Source organism: Chrysochloris asiatica, unplaced genomic scaffold (genome assembly GCF_000296735.1).
Source record: "Chrysochloris asiatica unplaced genomic scaffold, ChrAsi1.0 scaffold00039, whole genome shotgun sequence".
NCBI lineage: Eukaryota > Metazoa > Chordata > Mammalia > Afrosoricida > Chrysochloridae > Chrysochloris > Chrysochloris asiatica.
In genome coordinates this window covers 19,352,270-19,367,601 of record NW_006408557.1, presented here as the reverse complement: position 1 = coordinate 19,367,601, position 15,332 = coordinate 19,352,270, and the positions used below count along the sequence as shown (strand labels likewise).

Below are 15,332 nucleotides of genomic sequence, written 5' to 3'. Positions count from 1 at the left end.
CTTCAGGGCCCGGGCACATATAGCCAAGGTCTGTTCCATGTTTGTGAATGAATGAGTGAATGAATCAGTGAGTGACTAGCTGGGCAGAGAGTGTCATATGAAGTGCCCTTGCTTGGTAGGTGAGTATTAAGGCCAAGTATGTGTGAAGTCGGTAGTTGGCTTCAGCTTGCCCCGCTTCACACCATCAGAGAATTGCTGCAATGGCTCAGAGTGGAAGTGATGTTTGTCGGCAATCCCTTGTTGCTCAGTGCCTGCTCACTCAACGGCTGGCAGCAGATTATTCCGTCAGGAGCCTGCCTGTTCATTACGTAGAAAGATGCTTTGGGCTAAAAATCTCAGATGGTAGATTTTACCCTACTCCCTTCCCTCCGTGACCCAGGAAAACAGGAAACAGTCGATGCCCTTAAAGAGTGCACAAGTGGGTAAGAAGCCAGGAACTCAGCACATTGTGCAAAGTAGCATCATTGGTGTACAAAATGGGACAGAGGCAATGCTGGTGGCAATACTAGTATTTGTTGCCTGCCTGCCCTGTTCCTGGTACTTAACTTGTATTAATCCCTTTATTTATTAGGAGGTGAGTACTTCCATCCCCATTTTACAGATGGGGAAATTGAGGCTAAGTGAGAATAAGTGACTTATCCAAAGTTATTCAGCTAGTCAGTGGCAGAGCCAGAGTTGGAACTGCAGTCAGAACCTCTCTCTCCACTACCACATGATGCTGCCTCCACAAGGAGAGCACGCAGAGGAGGGAGTGACAGCTGTGTCCTGGAGCGGCCAGATAGGGTTTCCCAGAGAGAGTGAAAGAGAAGTTGAGCTTAAAAGGAAAGGAGCAGGCCCAGAGGCCTGTGGGAGCTCTGAGAGTTTAGTGGTACAGCATCATGAAGGAGGAGAGGACGGTGATAGTAGAAGGTTAGGTAGGCCTGGGGCTAGTGAGCAAGAGCATGGGATGCCCAGCTAAAGAACTGCTGACGGCCCTGAAAGCCCATTTTGCCCTATGGTTCTGTCTGTGTGACTCTGCTGACCTCAGCAACCTCAGGGCTGAAGCTCTGAGCTTGCTCTGTCTCTCTTATGGCAGGAGAGGTGCTGAGAGGGGACCGGATTGTCAACACCCCTTTCCAGGTTCTCATGAATAGTGAGAAGAAATGCGAGGTTCTGTGCAGCCAGTCCCATAAGCCCATGACCCTGACAGTGGAGCAGAGCCGGCTTGTGGCCGAGAGGATCACAGAGGACTACTATGTCCACCTGTAAGTTGGCCTCTGCTCCCTGCCAGCATTGAATTCCTGTAGGGGAGGGCATTGCTGGGAGAGGCATGCAGGGGCACTGAGCGGGGCCTTGGGTTTCCAGCATTGCTGACAATCTGCCTGTGGCCACACGGCTGGAGCTCTATTCCAATCGCGACAGCGATGACAAGAAAAAGGAAAAAGATGTGCAGTTTGAACATGGCTACCGGCTCGGCTTCATGGATGTCAACAAGGTAGAGTATCTCCTGCCTGCTCAGTCCAAGTGTTGGGGGAAGCCTGCTCTGCTTCTCCTGACAGCCCTGGGTCTAGTCTGCTAGAAGCCTGAGTGCTTTGGGCCAGGCTCTGATAAATGCTGCAAGGAGGTAGAAGGTAGTGTTCCAACAAGTTCAGATTCCATTTTTAGAAGATTAAAAGTAAGCCCCACCCCACCCCCTAAAAAAGCTGGAATCTTTGTTGTATATGTTCTTGTTAAGTGCTATTGAGTCGGTTCCAACCCATAGTGACCCTGTATAGGGTTTTCAAGGAGCAACTGGTGAGCTTGAACCACCGACCTTACGGTTCAAACCAATTTTGCAGTCCAGCGCATTAACCCACAGCACCACACCAGGACTTACTGTATATGAGGGCATCAAAAAGTTTGTAGAAAAATTCCACTTTTTTTTTTTTTTTTCATTTAATTTCTCCACACTTTTGGACACCGCCTCATATAGGAAAGAAAGGGTTTCTAAGGCTGAAATCTTTATGGACGTAGGCAACCTCATCTTTCTACCAAGCGGTAGATGGTGGTTTCAAACTGCCAAGCTTTGTGTTAGCAGCCAAGAGCTTAACCACTGTGCCACCTGGGCTCCTTCCTTGTAGCACTCAGATCAAATTCAGACTCACTGTTGGCTGACTAGTGGCTTCCAACTCATAACCTGTGTAGGGTTTCCCAGGCTGTGAACCTTTACAGGAGCAGACAGCTTCATCTTTCTCTGGTGGGTTTGAACTGCCAACCCTATGGTTAGCAGTCCAGTGCTTATCCTCCTACACCATCATAGTGGCGATGTTTGTAACAGTGATTCTCTTTGCTTATGTTACTAATTTTCTAAATTGGTAAATCTCACTTAGGGATTGAACACAAAAAGCATTTCTTTTGAGGCACAGCCTCATCCTGAAAGGGTTTCTGTCCTAACTGGGAGGGGAAGTGGCCTGGATCTTAAGCCCCACCTGCCTTCACCAACTGTCATTGCCAGTGGAGCTCTGAGGGAACTCACTGTGAGTTCAGACCACCACAGAAGAGGTGGATCTTGAAAATGGGTTGCCTTGAGCTGGGTGGAGGTGGGGTGGCATTCCAGTGGGATGAATGCTGTAAACAGAGGGGCATCGAGACTGTGGGGCAGGGAGGGGCTGGGTAGGCCAGCTAGATGCATGTGGCTCAGAAAATGATGATGATAGGTATATTCTGGTAAGGTGATAGAAGGCTCTGAGTACCATGCCAAGGAATTTGGGCTGCTTCTATCTGATAAATCCAGAAAGCAGCATGGTAAGTGTTTCTGGAAGGTTGGCACAGCTGAGCATGCTGGACGAGGAAGGGACTGACCCAGTGCCTGGCATGGTAAGGGCTTAGTTTCTAGCTCTTTTGTTGTCTGTGTTGCTCTGTTTTAGATCTACTTGCACAATCACCTCTCGTTCATCCTTTACTACCACCGGGAGGACCTGGAAGAGGACCAAGAGCATACATATCGCGTCGTCCGCTTCGAGGTGATTCCCCAGAGCATCAGGCTGGAGGGTGAGTGGGGAGGTCTGAGCAGAGGGGCAGGGCTGGACGGGGCTGGGCTTCCACATGAACAGTCTCCTCTTACTTGGCTCCTGAAGGGCCCTGCAGCCTGCTAAGGCCCAGAGTATGACACATGGGCCTAGCCGAGCTAGCAATACTGCATTCCCATTCATGCATCTGTTGTATCTGTGGTGGTTAGAGAGCTTAGTGACCTGGCTAAGATGAAGCAGCAAGTGTGGGCTGTCCTGGGCCTCTTCACAAGAACCAGCTAGCTCACCTTGGGTTGAAGAACATGGGGTAGGGATACAGACAAAGCAATTGGATAACAAGTTTCTTCTGTTTCTCTCCCACTGCGGGAATTATTAGCATAAACTAAAATTTGCCCAGGGCCAGCTGAGAGGGAATTCGAGAGCCTGGCCCCAGTCCAGTGTCACCTCACCTGTCAGCCCTCTCTCACCACAGGGCTCTGCAGGCAAGCAGGCCTGGCCTTTTGCCCACAGTAGTGGTTTTCTAGTGTTTAAAAAATTCTCTGACACTGTTATTTTTCAATTAAGTCTTACATAGACGTTTTATATAGAGCCTACATGCCACATTTTCAGAAACACCATACTTCTTTTCCTTCAGTTGCTATAACCGTCATGCACATAAATGAATATGTGCTCAGAATTTCATGAGCACATATTCATTTATGTGCATGACGGTTATAGCAACTGTGTCTTCCCTCACTGTTCATCAGCTCTTTGAGATTAGGGACTGTTAAGCAACCTACACAGGACCTGGCACTTACCCTAAACCCACTGCCATTAAGTTGAAACTGACTCATGGTGACCCTGCGTAGGGCTTCCAAGGCTATGAATCTCTATGGGAGCAGAAAGTCTCCTCTTACTCGTGTGGAATGTCTGGTGGATTTGAACTGCTGACCTTGTGGTTATCAGGGCTTCTCCCTGATACTGTTGTTGTTAAGCACTGTTAAGTCAGTTCTAACTCATAGCTACCCTCTAAAGGGTTTCCAAGAAGTGGCTGGTGAGTTTGAACTGCCAACCTTGTGGTTCGCAGTCCAGCGCTGATCCTCCAGGGCCACCCCAGCAGTCTCCTTGCCACATAGTAGGTCCTTATTGGATGTCTGATGGTTGAAGGATTGGGTGGATGACCTGATAAACAAGCGAGTAAAGTGACCAAAGGAAGCATCCCAGGGACTGAATCACTAAAGTGCAAAAGGACTGGCTCAGTAAATGGTCAACACAGGATAATAGAAGGAGTCAGTGTTGTCTTGTGTGTCAAACAGGATTGACTGAGTGAGTAAATGATTGTGTGGATTGAGTGAAGAGAGATCTACTGACTGAACAAGAGACCCAGACCCAGCCCTTCATGCACACACCTCTGCAGTCCCTGCAACACTATGGGAGGTCAGGGTTCCTGGGAGCACATTTAAAAGTCATTGTCGCCAGCTATCCCAGTCTCCACTCGGATCCTGAAGGCCAGGCTCCCGACAGCACACAGGTCCCCAGGAACAGGCTGGTCTCTGTCTCTCACAGACCTCAAAACTGATGACAAGAGTTCATGTACCCTGCCTGAGGGCACTAGCTCCTCGCCCCAAGAAATTGACCCCACCAAGGAGAATCAGCTGTTCTTCACCTACTCTGTACATTGGGAGGTAAGAAGGGTCCAGAGCCCATGGGCAAGGGAGGAGGCTCCTGGTCTGGCCCAAGAGTTTTCTTATAGGAAACCTGCCTCTAAGTGTCCCCCTTCAACTCCCCCAGGAAAGTGACATCAAGTGGGCCTCTCGGTGGGACACTTACCTGACCATGAGCGATGTGCAGATCCACTGGTTCTCCATTGTCAACTCAGTCGTGGTGGTGTTCTTCCTGTCAGGTGAGGGGCCTCAGGGGCCTCATGAGTCAGCAGCTAGGGAGGGCTGATAAATGGCTGCAAAGGTCTTGTGGGGCCGCAGTGGGGGTCAAAAATAGCCATAAGGTGTTCAACGACAAACAAGATTCACTCCACTGTGGAGTCTTGCCAGAGGAAGACAGATAGATCTGTTTACACGTTCATTCAGTGCTTCATTCAGCAGAGCTTTGGTAGCTGCTCATTCTGTGTCAGATGCTGGGATATGGTGTGCAGCAAGCCCGCCCAGCTCCTGCCTTCACTAGACTCTACCCTCCAGTGGCAGAACAGAGACAAAAAAGCAAGCAGTGGAATTCTTGTTAGTGAGAAGCATGTAACATGGCAACCGAGTCCACAGCAACTAAGGGGAAGGTAGAGTCTGTTTTAGAGGCATCTCTAATAGGAGGAGGTGCTGAGAAAGAGTATTCCAGTAAGGACCACGCACTGCAGTGGGACAAGCTTGTCAAGGAGCCAGTTGGTGAGAGGGTGCTGAGCCAGGGTGCTAGGAATGGACAGAGGTGGAATAAACTAGTCTCTTCTCTATCATATGACAAGTAAAGACAACGTGGTGGTTGTTAGCTGCTGTCAAGTCGGCCCCCGGCTCTTGGTAGCCCCAAGCACAGTGGGATCAGAGCACAGACCCACAGGGCTTTCATTCACTGAATTTCAGGAAGTAGATCATAAGGACTTTGCCAAAGATAATGTTAGCTACTGTTTATGAAGTATTTTCTCAAGGGCCAACTACTGTCCTAATAAGCACTTTACAAACATCTGAGTCCTTGAAGCCCCGTAAGCTAAGCCTAAAAGCATGAACTACGTTAACTCAAGTTTGTACAGTCCATTCTCTTAACCACTACATTCTGCTTCCTGGAGAGGTACATGAGACTCTATGGAAGTACAAATGGGGGGCCTCTGAATTGTTTGGGGTGTCAAGAGGCGAAGATGTCCAGTCTGAATCTTGAGGCTAGAAGAGAAATTAGTCAGGGTAGGGAAGGGTATTCTGGTCCAGGGTAATAGCCAGATTAAAGGCATAGAGGGAAAAACGATGATGCTTGGAACTGGTAACAAAGCAACAAATAACCAAAAATAAGTGGGAGATGAGCCTGGGAGGAGCTGAGGCTGGAGATGTTGGTAAGACCAACCCATGCCATGGAGGAGCTGGAATGCTGTTCTCCCGGGAAGAAAAGCAGTGCCGCCCCTGGTAGCTATAGCGGAGCTACGCCCAGTAGAGGACCTGAAATGGCTTCACAGCCAGCTTCTGTCATGCCGGTGTCACACACACTGGATCACCAAATGCAGGAGGGCATGGCGCACAGACGTCATGGCCAGCAGGGCTGACAAGTCCTCCTCAACCCGGTCTGTTTCAGGCATCCTGAGCATGATCATCATTCGGACCCTCCGGAAGGACATCGCCAACTATAACAAGGAGGATGACATTGTACGAGGTCTTGACTGGGGAGGGAGGGACTGGGAGACAGGAGGGACTCAGAAACTACCACTGTTTTGGTTTTTGTTTCAGTAATATTGAGACAAGCCCCTTCACATACCACCCATGACAGTGTGAACTGTTGGCTGAAAAGCAATTGGCAGTACATGTCAGGAACTGTAAAGTAGTTAACTTACTGTGACAGTGTGATTCTTTTAGAATTTTTCTTAAGAATCAAAACCTCACACTTAGACTTTGTCCACAGATATTTATTGCAGCTTTATTTATATTTGCAAGAAACTACATAGAATGGTTGAACAATATGGTTAACATAACTAAAGCCATGAATTGTACATATGAAGAATGTTGAGAAGAGAAATGATCGGTTACATGTATCATACTAAAAACAATAAAAAAAAAGAAACTACATAGAGCCTAATTTCTTCTCAGCAGAGTGAGGTTAGATTGATACAGCTCTACGGTGAAAATTCCTACAGACATTAAAATAGAATTTTCAAAGCATGTTGGCATGAGAAAATGCTCACAGCCAAACATCAGCCCAGATGACAAAGTACAGTCAATCTAGTATGCTTATACACGTGTATATACATGAAAGACTGAAGAGAACCTGTGAAAACAGTGTGGCACTAAGTGGTGGAAATAGAAAACAGTGGTTTCTTTTCCATTGTTATCTTCTGTTGAATTGGTTCCAACTCATAATGATGCTATATAGTGTTTCTGAGGAAGCGTAGACAGTTTGAACTACTGACCTGGTGGCTAGCAGTCCAGTGCCTGTCTTACAGCACCACACCAGTTATAATTTTCTATATTTTTTAAGTTTTCCCATATCAGCATTTATCACTTGGTGTTTCATGTCATGCACTATAAAAATGGGCTTTTTATTCCACAAGTAAGAACACATATTAGTTTTCTAACCAGAAAAAAATAAGTAACTGCTTATAAATCTCACCATCCCAAAACTATGGCAGTTATGGTTTCCGTTGGTTGATGTACTTGCTTTGGGAAGATGTTCCTTTTCCTGAGCTATACCCATCATGTGTGACCCATGTGATACTTTACTGAGGAACACTTTCTCATGTTACTGACACACCTGTGTTTGGAAACAGGAAGGGCTAGTTGGCACCTGAGGGACCCTCAGCTTGGGTCAGAGAATATGGATCTTAGGGGTTGGTCCCTGCAGGACCTGTCTCCTTTTCCTAAGAAGTTCATTCTGGTCCTTTGTAGGAGGACACCATGGAAGAGTCAGGGTGGAAGCTGGTGCATGGTGACGTCTTCAGGCCACCTCAGTACCCCATGATTCTCAGCTCCCTGCTGGGCTCAGGCATTCAGCTCTTCTGTATGATCCTCATCGTCATCTGTGAGTGGGCCCAACAGGACCAGGCATGGGGCTGTCATGAGAGGAGCATGGAGCCTGATCTCTGGGAGAGCAGGGTGGGCATCTCAGCATTCCTGGGCCAGACAGAGGGCTGGGTCCTCTCAGCCTCAGGCCCTGGTCATAGTGGCCCTTCTCACAGCTTCCCAACACTGTGCACAGAGCCCACCTTGTCTGCTCAAAGTCAGTGCCAGGGTTAGGATTGGAACTAGGTCTTTTTTCCAAAGCAGAAAGCTACTATATAGTTGTTATTAACAGTCTGTAGGGCTTTGTTGTTGTTAAGTGCTGTTGAGTCGGTTCCTACCCATAGTGACCCTTTATAAGGTTTCCAAGGAGTGGCTGGTGAGCTTGAACCGCTGTCCTTGCTGTTCAAACCTTGTAGTCCAGCGCATTAACCCACAAGGCCATATCAGGACCTATGGCACACTACTTCACCTCCGTGGAGACGGTAGCCTCTAACTTGCAGGGTTGATGGCTGGATTCAGTGAGCCAGCATCTGTAATGCTCTTAATCCAGTGCCTGACTTGTCGCAGGTGCTCTGCAGGCTGGAAGCTATAGGTAAGAGTAAGATGGCCGAGGCCTAGTAGCTGAACCCTAGTAAAGACCCCAGTCATCTCCTTCCAGAGGGAGGGAACTACGCGTTGAAAACACCCAGCTCAGAAAGGACTTTGAGTCAGCTGAGGGTGGAGGCTGGGGTTGGGGACCTGATGTTTAGCCTTCCTGACTCGCTCCCCTCTCTGCTTCCTCCACAGTTGTGGCCATGCTTGGCATGCTGTCACCCTCCAGCCGGGGGGCTCTCATGACCACAGCCTGCTTCCTCTTCATGTTCATGGGGTCGGTATGACTGTGTGGGCTCTGGGGGCTGCCACAGACCTCCTTCCCTCCAGTTAACAGGTCCCTTTGATGTGACTCCCTGTTGTTTTCCCACAGGGTGTTTGGTGGATTTTCTGCTGGCCGTCTGTATCGCACTCTAAAAGGCCACCGGTGGAAGAAGGGAGCCTTCTGTGTAAGTATCCTAAATCTCCCGGTGGTGGTTGGTGGAGAACTAGAGGCTTCTTACTGGACTGAACCAGAGCAGCTGGAGCCCAGCAACAGAGCCGAGAAGCCCTAGGGGGTTTCAAGGCCAGGGGTTGAGTGGCAGCATGGCTGGGCAGAAAGAACATATGTCAAGGGCCAGAGATAGGCTCTTACCCACAGGCTCCCAGAGGGACCTCTGAGGTCCGTAGATGCCCCAATCATAGAGTTAGAGGATTGAATTTCAGTGATTTGGGGGCTTACATTGTTCAGTGGTTCAAGCAAGAGAAGGGATTTAGAACGTCAGGATTTAGGCATGAAGCCCAGGTATCAAGGTTTAGGGTCAAAAATTGATCAGTTAGGCTGCTGGGAGAACACCCTGCCCAACAGAGTGAAGAGCGAAGAGGCCAGGCCACACCCACATTGCCATTAGCCCATTTCCCAGACTTCACTGCCTCCTTTCCTTGCCAGTCTCCTAGTGGCAGCAAAAAAGACCCTAAAAACTGGAGGAAGACTGAATTTTAGACCTCACCTCCCAGGAGCTCTAAGCCCTCTTGCCCAGAGCAAATAAGTCCTGTCCCGTAGTGAACCAGGAAAGCCCTCTGTTGCCCCTTGCCTTATGAAACTGTTTTCACAGTTGTCAAAAGGCCAAGCCCAGACCTCGTGAACTGTGGCTGCCATGCCCCTGTCACATACTAGGCTTTCAGTGAAAAAGAGAGATGATGGTTGTTATTGAGGAAGAATCAAAGGGAAATTGCTAAATTTCTGCTACATCAAGTATTTTTCTTAGGCCACTGTGAACTAGGACCCAGAGAGGAGTAAAACACTGCTTTCCTCCCCAGTAAGACTTTCCTTGGGTGAGGTTTCCACTTAGGTCCCCTCTGCCATCTGCCCTCAACAGAAACCCAAGCTCTTCCCCAAACCTGATGCTAGCATTCAATGGCAGCATCCCTCACCCAGTCCCCAAGCAGAAAGCTGGGTAGCTTGGTTTTTCACCCACAGGCTGTGTCCCACCTCTTGGGACATAAGAGTTTTGAGGGTGTTCTTGATGAATGTTCCATAAATTCCTACCTCTCCATCTCAAAGGAGCCATGGTGGCACAGTGGTTAAGCACTCAGCTGCCAACCAAAAAGTTGGCAGTTTGAACCCACCAGTCTCTCCATGTGAGAAAGATGAGGCAGATCACAGCCTTGAAGGCCCTATGGGCAGTTCTACTGTGTCCTGTAGGGTTGCTGTGAGTCCAAGTCAGCTCTGTGGCAGTGGGTTTGGCTTTTGATCTCCAGAGCTCAGACCTAAGTTCAGGCATCTTTGTGTCTCACCTGGACCCTTGACCTTCCTGGTCTCCCTACAAGGTTCTGATCTTCCCTCTAGAAGTTTCCTTCTTCTTCTACCATTTTAACCTCAGCAAAGGTGCCTGGGCAGAGCCTTATGCCTAGAAGTTGTTGTTAAGTGCTGTCAAGTCAGTTCCGACCCATAGCAACCCTGTAAAGAGTTTCCAAGGAGCAGCTGGTAAGCTTGAACTGCTGATCTTGCAATTCAAGCAGCTTTGCAGTCTGATGCATTAACCCACAGCACCACACCAGGACTCCTGTGCCTAGAAGTTGTTGCTGTTAAGTACCGTGGAGTCAGTTCTGACTCATAGTGACCCTGCACAGGATTTCCGAGGCTGCAAATCTTTATGGGAGCAGAAAACCTCGTCTTTCTCCCATTTCAAACTGTCGACGAACGTGAGGTTAGCAGCCCGATTCATAACCACTACATTACCAGAGCTCCTTGAAGCAATGCCCTGTGTATTGTTTTTTCCTTTATGGATTTATCTTCTTCCTTGGAACTTTTTTTTTCCCTGTTTGTCCCCTTAGTATTTAACACAGTGCCTGCTTCATACATTTTATCTAGAAGAAGATAAAGAATCCCCTGCTATACAGAGTAAATTAGGAATGCAAAAGAAGGGAGGAAATGCCCTTTGAGCTGGTCCTAAAAGTTGAGGGTTCCAGTTGAAGGAATATAGTCAGCAGTGGACCTAAGATTTTGGCATCTCATAGGTTCCCTCATGGCTCTGTTCTGTCGTCATTTTCTCCATCTCTCTCCAGTGGGGCTAGTCAAGTCTCATGGTTGTTCCATGGATGGAAAGAGACCATGTATATACAAGATTCCTTGCCTAACGCTGGCACTTGAAGCAGAGGCTCTGAGGTGTTGATAACTCCATCTACATAGGAATGAGGGCCAGAGGTGAAACAGGCAGTAGCGGGTGGGCACCAGATTGCGTTTCATTCAGTGTGGTCAGTGACCTGCCTGGAGGCTCCAGCAAGAAGGAACATGAGCTATATAGGTCAGAAACATTGGTTCCATGTGCCTGAGTCCAGCCTACAAAGTTGGACTAAGTAATAGACAGCATGGTGGGTTGAGAGCCTGGCTACTGGGCCCTCCTCCTGGGTTGGAACCTCTGCTCTACCCTGAGCTGACAGTGTAAAGTTGAGGGGAAAGAGGAGGTTTTCATTGCTGGATTCAGTGTCCTCATCTATAAAAGGGAATGATGGTGGTCACTTTTCCCACCTAGAACTGCACTGGGGATCCGCTGAGATGATACATGCAGAGCCCAGCGTCTGCCACTGAGACACAAAGCTGAGCTGCCATTGTATTGCTGTCATAGTCTGGGTGCTTTAGATTGGGACCAAAACAGAAAAGACATTCTCCTCTAATTCACTTTTTTCTACAGACTTTCTGAAGCCATCTCATACATGTTTTGGAAAGTTTTATCCATTTGTTTACTTACGTGACAAATAGCATCTACTATGTTACAAGTGCTGAGGGTACACCAGTAATGGGCTCCCCATCTGTTGGGGTGAGACAGACGTTTCTCAGGTAACAAAAATGCAAACTGGAATGAGGACAAGGAAGGGCAATTCAGGGATCTAAGAGGGCAGAAAGCAGGGCCCTCTAGTCTAGGGGTCAGGGAAAGCTTTCCCTGATAAGCATCAGTCCTGAGGCTAAGTCCTGAAGGATAGGAGTGATTGAGAACCTCTGATCTGGATGCCCACGGGGCTATATGGGAGCACCCTGGATGCAGCTCTCCAGCCTGACCCCTCTTACTTCCAGACAGCAACATTATACCCTGGGGTGGTGTTCGGCATCTGCTTCGTGTTAAATTGCTTCATCTGGGGAAAGCACTCTTCAGGAGCGGTAAGTGCCCTTCCCCACCCCCTGCAAGGGAGCCTCAGCTGTGCTCAGCCCCACTTCCCCAGGTCACTTCCTGCTGCTCCCCTTCCCTTTTCTGAGTCCCCAGAGCTCTGTTCCTTGTCCCTGGGACTGAGGGCTGACGGGGTTTCCCCAGCCCCGTCCATTCATCTGCCCCTGCCCTGGCCTTCCTGTGGACTCTTGCAGACAGCTGGCCAAAACTCACTTCTCTAATGGGAGGTTTCCATAGTGCAGGGGCCTACTGGGGAATTTCCCTTTACTCTCAGGCAGTGGAGAACAGCCCAGTGTGAGTGTCTTCAGCCTTTACCTCCCAGTTCCAGCCCCCACAGGTGGAGACTGAGAGGAAGGGGAAGATTCTGCTAGCCCCATCTACCGCTGGCAGCTGCTTGGCTTCATGAGTAGGATTGTGAGCTCAGTTGTGGGTGAGGGAGACTGGGTCTTCATCAAGTACTGAGCTTTGCAGTGGGGGTGGGACAGACATTTGCCAGCTCCTCTAACTGCAGGTGCCTCAATTAAAGAGCTTCCAGTGAGCTCCAAGTCAGCCAGCCAGAGGTAGAGCCTGCTCTTCATGCTTACTTCTCCATCTCACAACGTTTTTCTCCCAGTGTCTCACAGCATTTTTATCCAAATTAGGAACTGCACACTTATTGTAGAGAATTTGGGAAGGTACAGAGAATTTAAAGAAGATAATAAAATAACGCATAATCCAAAGCACCCAGGGGTAAATACTCTCTAGATTATTATACATTCTTTCCATTTCTTTTCTTTTGTATAGATAAGAGTTTTTAAAGGAGCTGTCTAATTTTCAAATTATACTTGGAGCCATCGGAATGTGGAAATAATCTAACAATATCATTGATAACATTTTTCTTAAGATAATTCAAAATGGCTGCAAGAAACACATTAACAGGGGCCAAAAATTCAAGCTCAGAAGAGGAGGTAAAATGAGGAAAATCATTGCTGATGTCAGATGACTCTTGGCTGAAAGCAGAGAATATCAGAATAATGTTTACTTGTGCATTATTGACTTTTGACTAAATTATGGCAAGCTATGGATTTAAACTAAATGTTTAAAGACCTGGAGTTAGAAAACCAAACAGGAAGAACATGCTCAGCATTTCTCAAACTGAGGGAACTGAAAAAAAATTCAAAGCCTCAACCTGCAATATTGAAGGATCCTATGGCAAAAAAATGGAGCCCTGCTATGTATGGTACTGTGGGTAAATGCATTGGATTGCAAAGTCAATTTGAACAACAAGGTCAGCAGTTCAAGCTCACCAGTTGCTCCTTGGAAACCCTGTATGGGTCTCTACCGACTTGACCGCACTTAACAACAACAACAAAATATTGAAATGCAGAAAGGATGGAAGGAATACACAGAGTCACTCTATCAAAAAGAAATGGTCGATTGTCAACCATTTCAAGAGGTAACATGTGGTCAGGAGCCACTGAAGGAAGAAGTCCAAGTTGCATTGAATTTTAGGCAAAGAACAAGACTCTGGGAAATAGAAATCTTTTAACAAACTGATGATGCACTGGAGGCACTCACTCATCTATGCCAAGAAATTTGGGAGACAACTACCTGGTCAACTGACTCGAAGAGATCCATATTTGTGCTCCTTCCAAAAAGAAGTGACCCAATGGAATGCAGAAGTCATTAGACAATATCATTAAAAATAACTGCACCAGAACTTTCAGAGGTTTGAGCCAAATTCAGAGGAGAACGTGGAATGAGGGATATCATTGCTGATGTCAGATGGATCTTGGCTGAAAGCAGAGAATACCAGAAAGATGTTTACCTGTGCTTTATTAACTAGGCAAAAACTTTCGATTGTGTGGCTCATAATAATCTATGGATAACATTGCAGAGAGTGAGCATTATTGTGCTAATAAGGAACCTGTATGTAGACGAAGAGGCAGTTGTTCAAACAGAACAAGGAAACAGTGAGTGGTTTAAAATTAGCAAAGGTGTGTACTAGGATTGTATTCTTTCACCATACTTACTCAATCTATGCTGATCACATAATCTAAGCAGCTGGATTGTATGAGGAAAAATGTGGCATCAGAATTGGAGGAAGACTCATTAACCTGTGATATGCAGATGATACAACCTTGCTTGCTGAAAGTAAAAAGGACTTAAAATACTTACTGAGGAAGATAAAGACCACACACAACCTTTGGTATGGGTTGCATCTCAATGTAAAGAAAACAAAAATCCTCACCACTGAACCAATAAACAATATCCACATAAATAGAGAAAAGACTGAAATTGTCAAAGACTTCATTTTGTTTGGATCAACCATCAATACTCAATAGAAGCAGCAGTCAAGAAATCAGGTGAATATGCTGCACAAGACCTCTTTAAAGTGTTGAAGAGCAAAGGTGTCAGTTTGAGAACTAAGATGGGCCTGACCCAAGCCATGGTATTTTCAGTAATCTAGTAATCTTATATGCATGTGAAAGCTGGACAGTGAGTAAGGAAGACCACAAAAGAATTGATGCATATGAGTTATGGTATTAGAGGAGAATATTAGAAGTACCATGGACTGCCAAAAGAACAAATTAATCTGTGTTGGAAGAAGTATAGCCAGAATGCTCCTTTGAAGCCAGGATGGAAAAGTGGAGGGTCGCAGAAATAAAAGGAAGTGTGTCCCGTCTCCCCTACCCCCATCCCCACCCCCGCCAACTAGATGAATTGACAAAGTAAGTGGCAGCAGCAGTGGGCTCAAACATAGCAATGATTGTGAGGTTGGTGCAGGACTGGGCAGTGTTTTGTTCTGTTGTGCACAGGCTTACTATGAGTCGGTATCTACTCAGTGGCACCTAACAACAAACAACACGTGGATAATATTACAAAGAATGGGTATTCCAGAACACTTGATTGTGCTCATGAGGAATCTTTACATAGACCAAGAGGCAGTCATTAGAACAAGAGGATACCAAGTGGTTTAAGATCAGAAAAAGTGTGCACTTGAAAAGGTTGTATTCTTTTACCATACTTATTCAATTGTTAGTCAAGTAATCTGAGATGTTGGATCATATCAAAAAGGTGGCATCAGGATTGGAGAAAGACTGAACAGTCAACTTTCAGGGAAGCAGCAGTCAAGTTATCAAATGATGGTGGAACAAAACTCAGAATTATTTTTTTTTTTAAATGGCTTAGTGGTCAGAAAGAGACTAGAGGAACCCAAAACTATGGCCCTCGACCATCTTTCAGGTCTGAAAAGGAACTCACCTTCATAGCCCAGTTTTCAGCCAAGCCATAGATAGGTGTATGTTGTTGTTGTCAGGTGCCATCGAGTCGGAACCGACTCATAGCGACCCCATGCACAGCAGAACAAAACAATGTCTGATCCTGGGCCAACCTCACTACCGCTGCCACACTTGACGCCATCAATGATGTCACCTGGCTGATCCATCTCG

At 47.1% G+C, this 15,332-nt stretch overlaps 1 protein-coding gene across 2 annotated transcripts in view; it reads left to right on the top strand.

The window, feature by feature from the left end:
• Positions 1 to 15,332, top strand: part of TM9SF4 (transmembrane 9 superfamily protein member 4) — a 58,780-nt gene that overhangs the window by 34,151 nt on the left and 9,297 nt on the right. Inside the window, exons 4-13 of one of the 2 annotated variants that reach the window (XM_006860702.1) lie at positions 1,120 to 1,244; positions 1,345 to 1,474; positions 2,886 to 3,009; positions 4,533 to 4,651; positions 4,758 to 4,869; positions 6,249 to 6,319; positions 7,553 to 7,685; positions 8,453 to 8,534; positions 8,631 to 8,706; positions 11,811 to 11,894. In XM_006860702.1, the coding sequence (XP_006860764.1) occupies positions 1,126 to 1,244; positions 1,345 to 1,474; positions 2,886 to 3,009; positions 4,533 to 4,651; positions 4,758 to 4,869; positions 6,249 to 6,319; positions 7,553 to 7,685; positions 8,453 to 8,534; positions 8,631 to 8,706; positions 11,811 to 11,894 (1,050 nt within the window). In that variant the 5' untranslated portion in view covers positions 1,120 to 1,125. Of the gene's footprint in view, positions 1 to 1,075; positions 1,245 to 1,344; positions 1,475 to 2,885; positions 3,010 to 4,532; positions 4,652 to 4,757; positions 4,870 to 6,248; positions 6,320 to 7,552; positions 7,686 to 8,452; positions 8,535 to 8,630; positions 8,707 to 11,810; positions 11,895 to 15,332 lie in introns of both variants that reach the window. The other variant, XM_006860701.1, reaches the window with a different exon arrangement.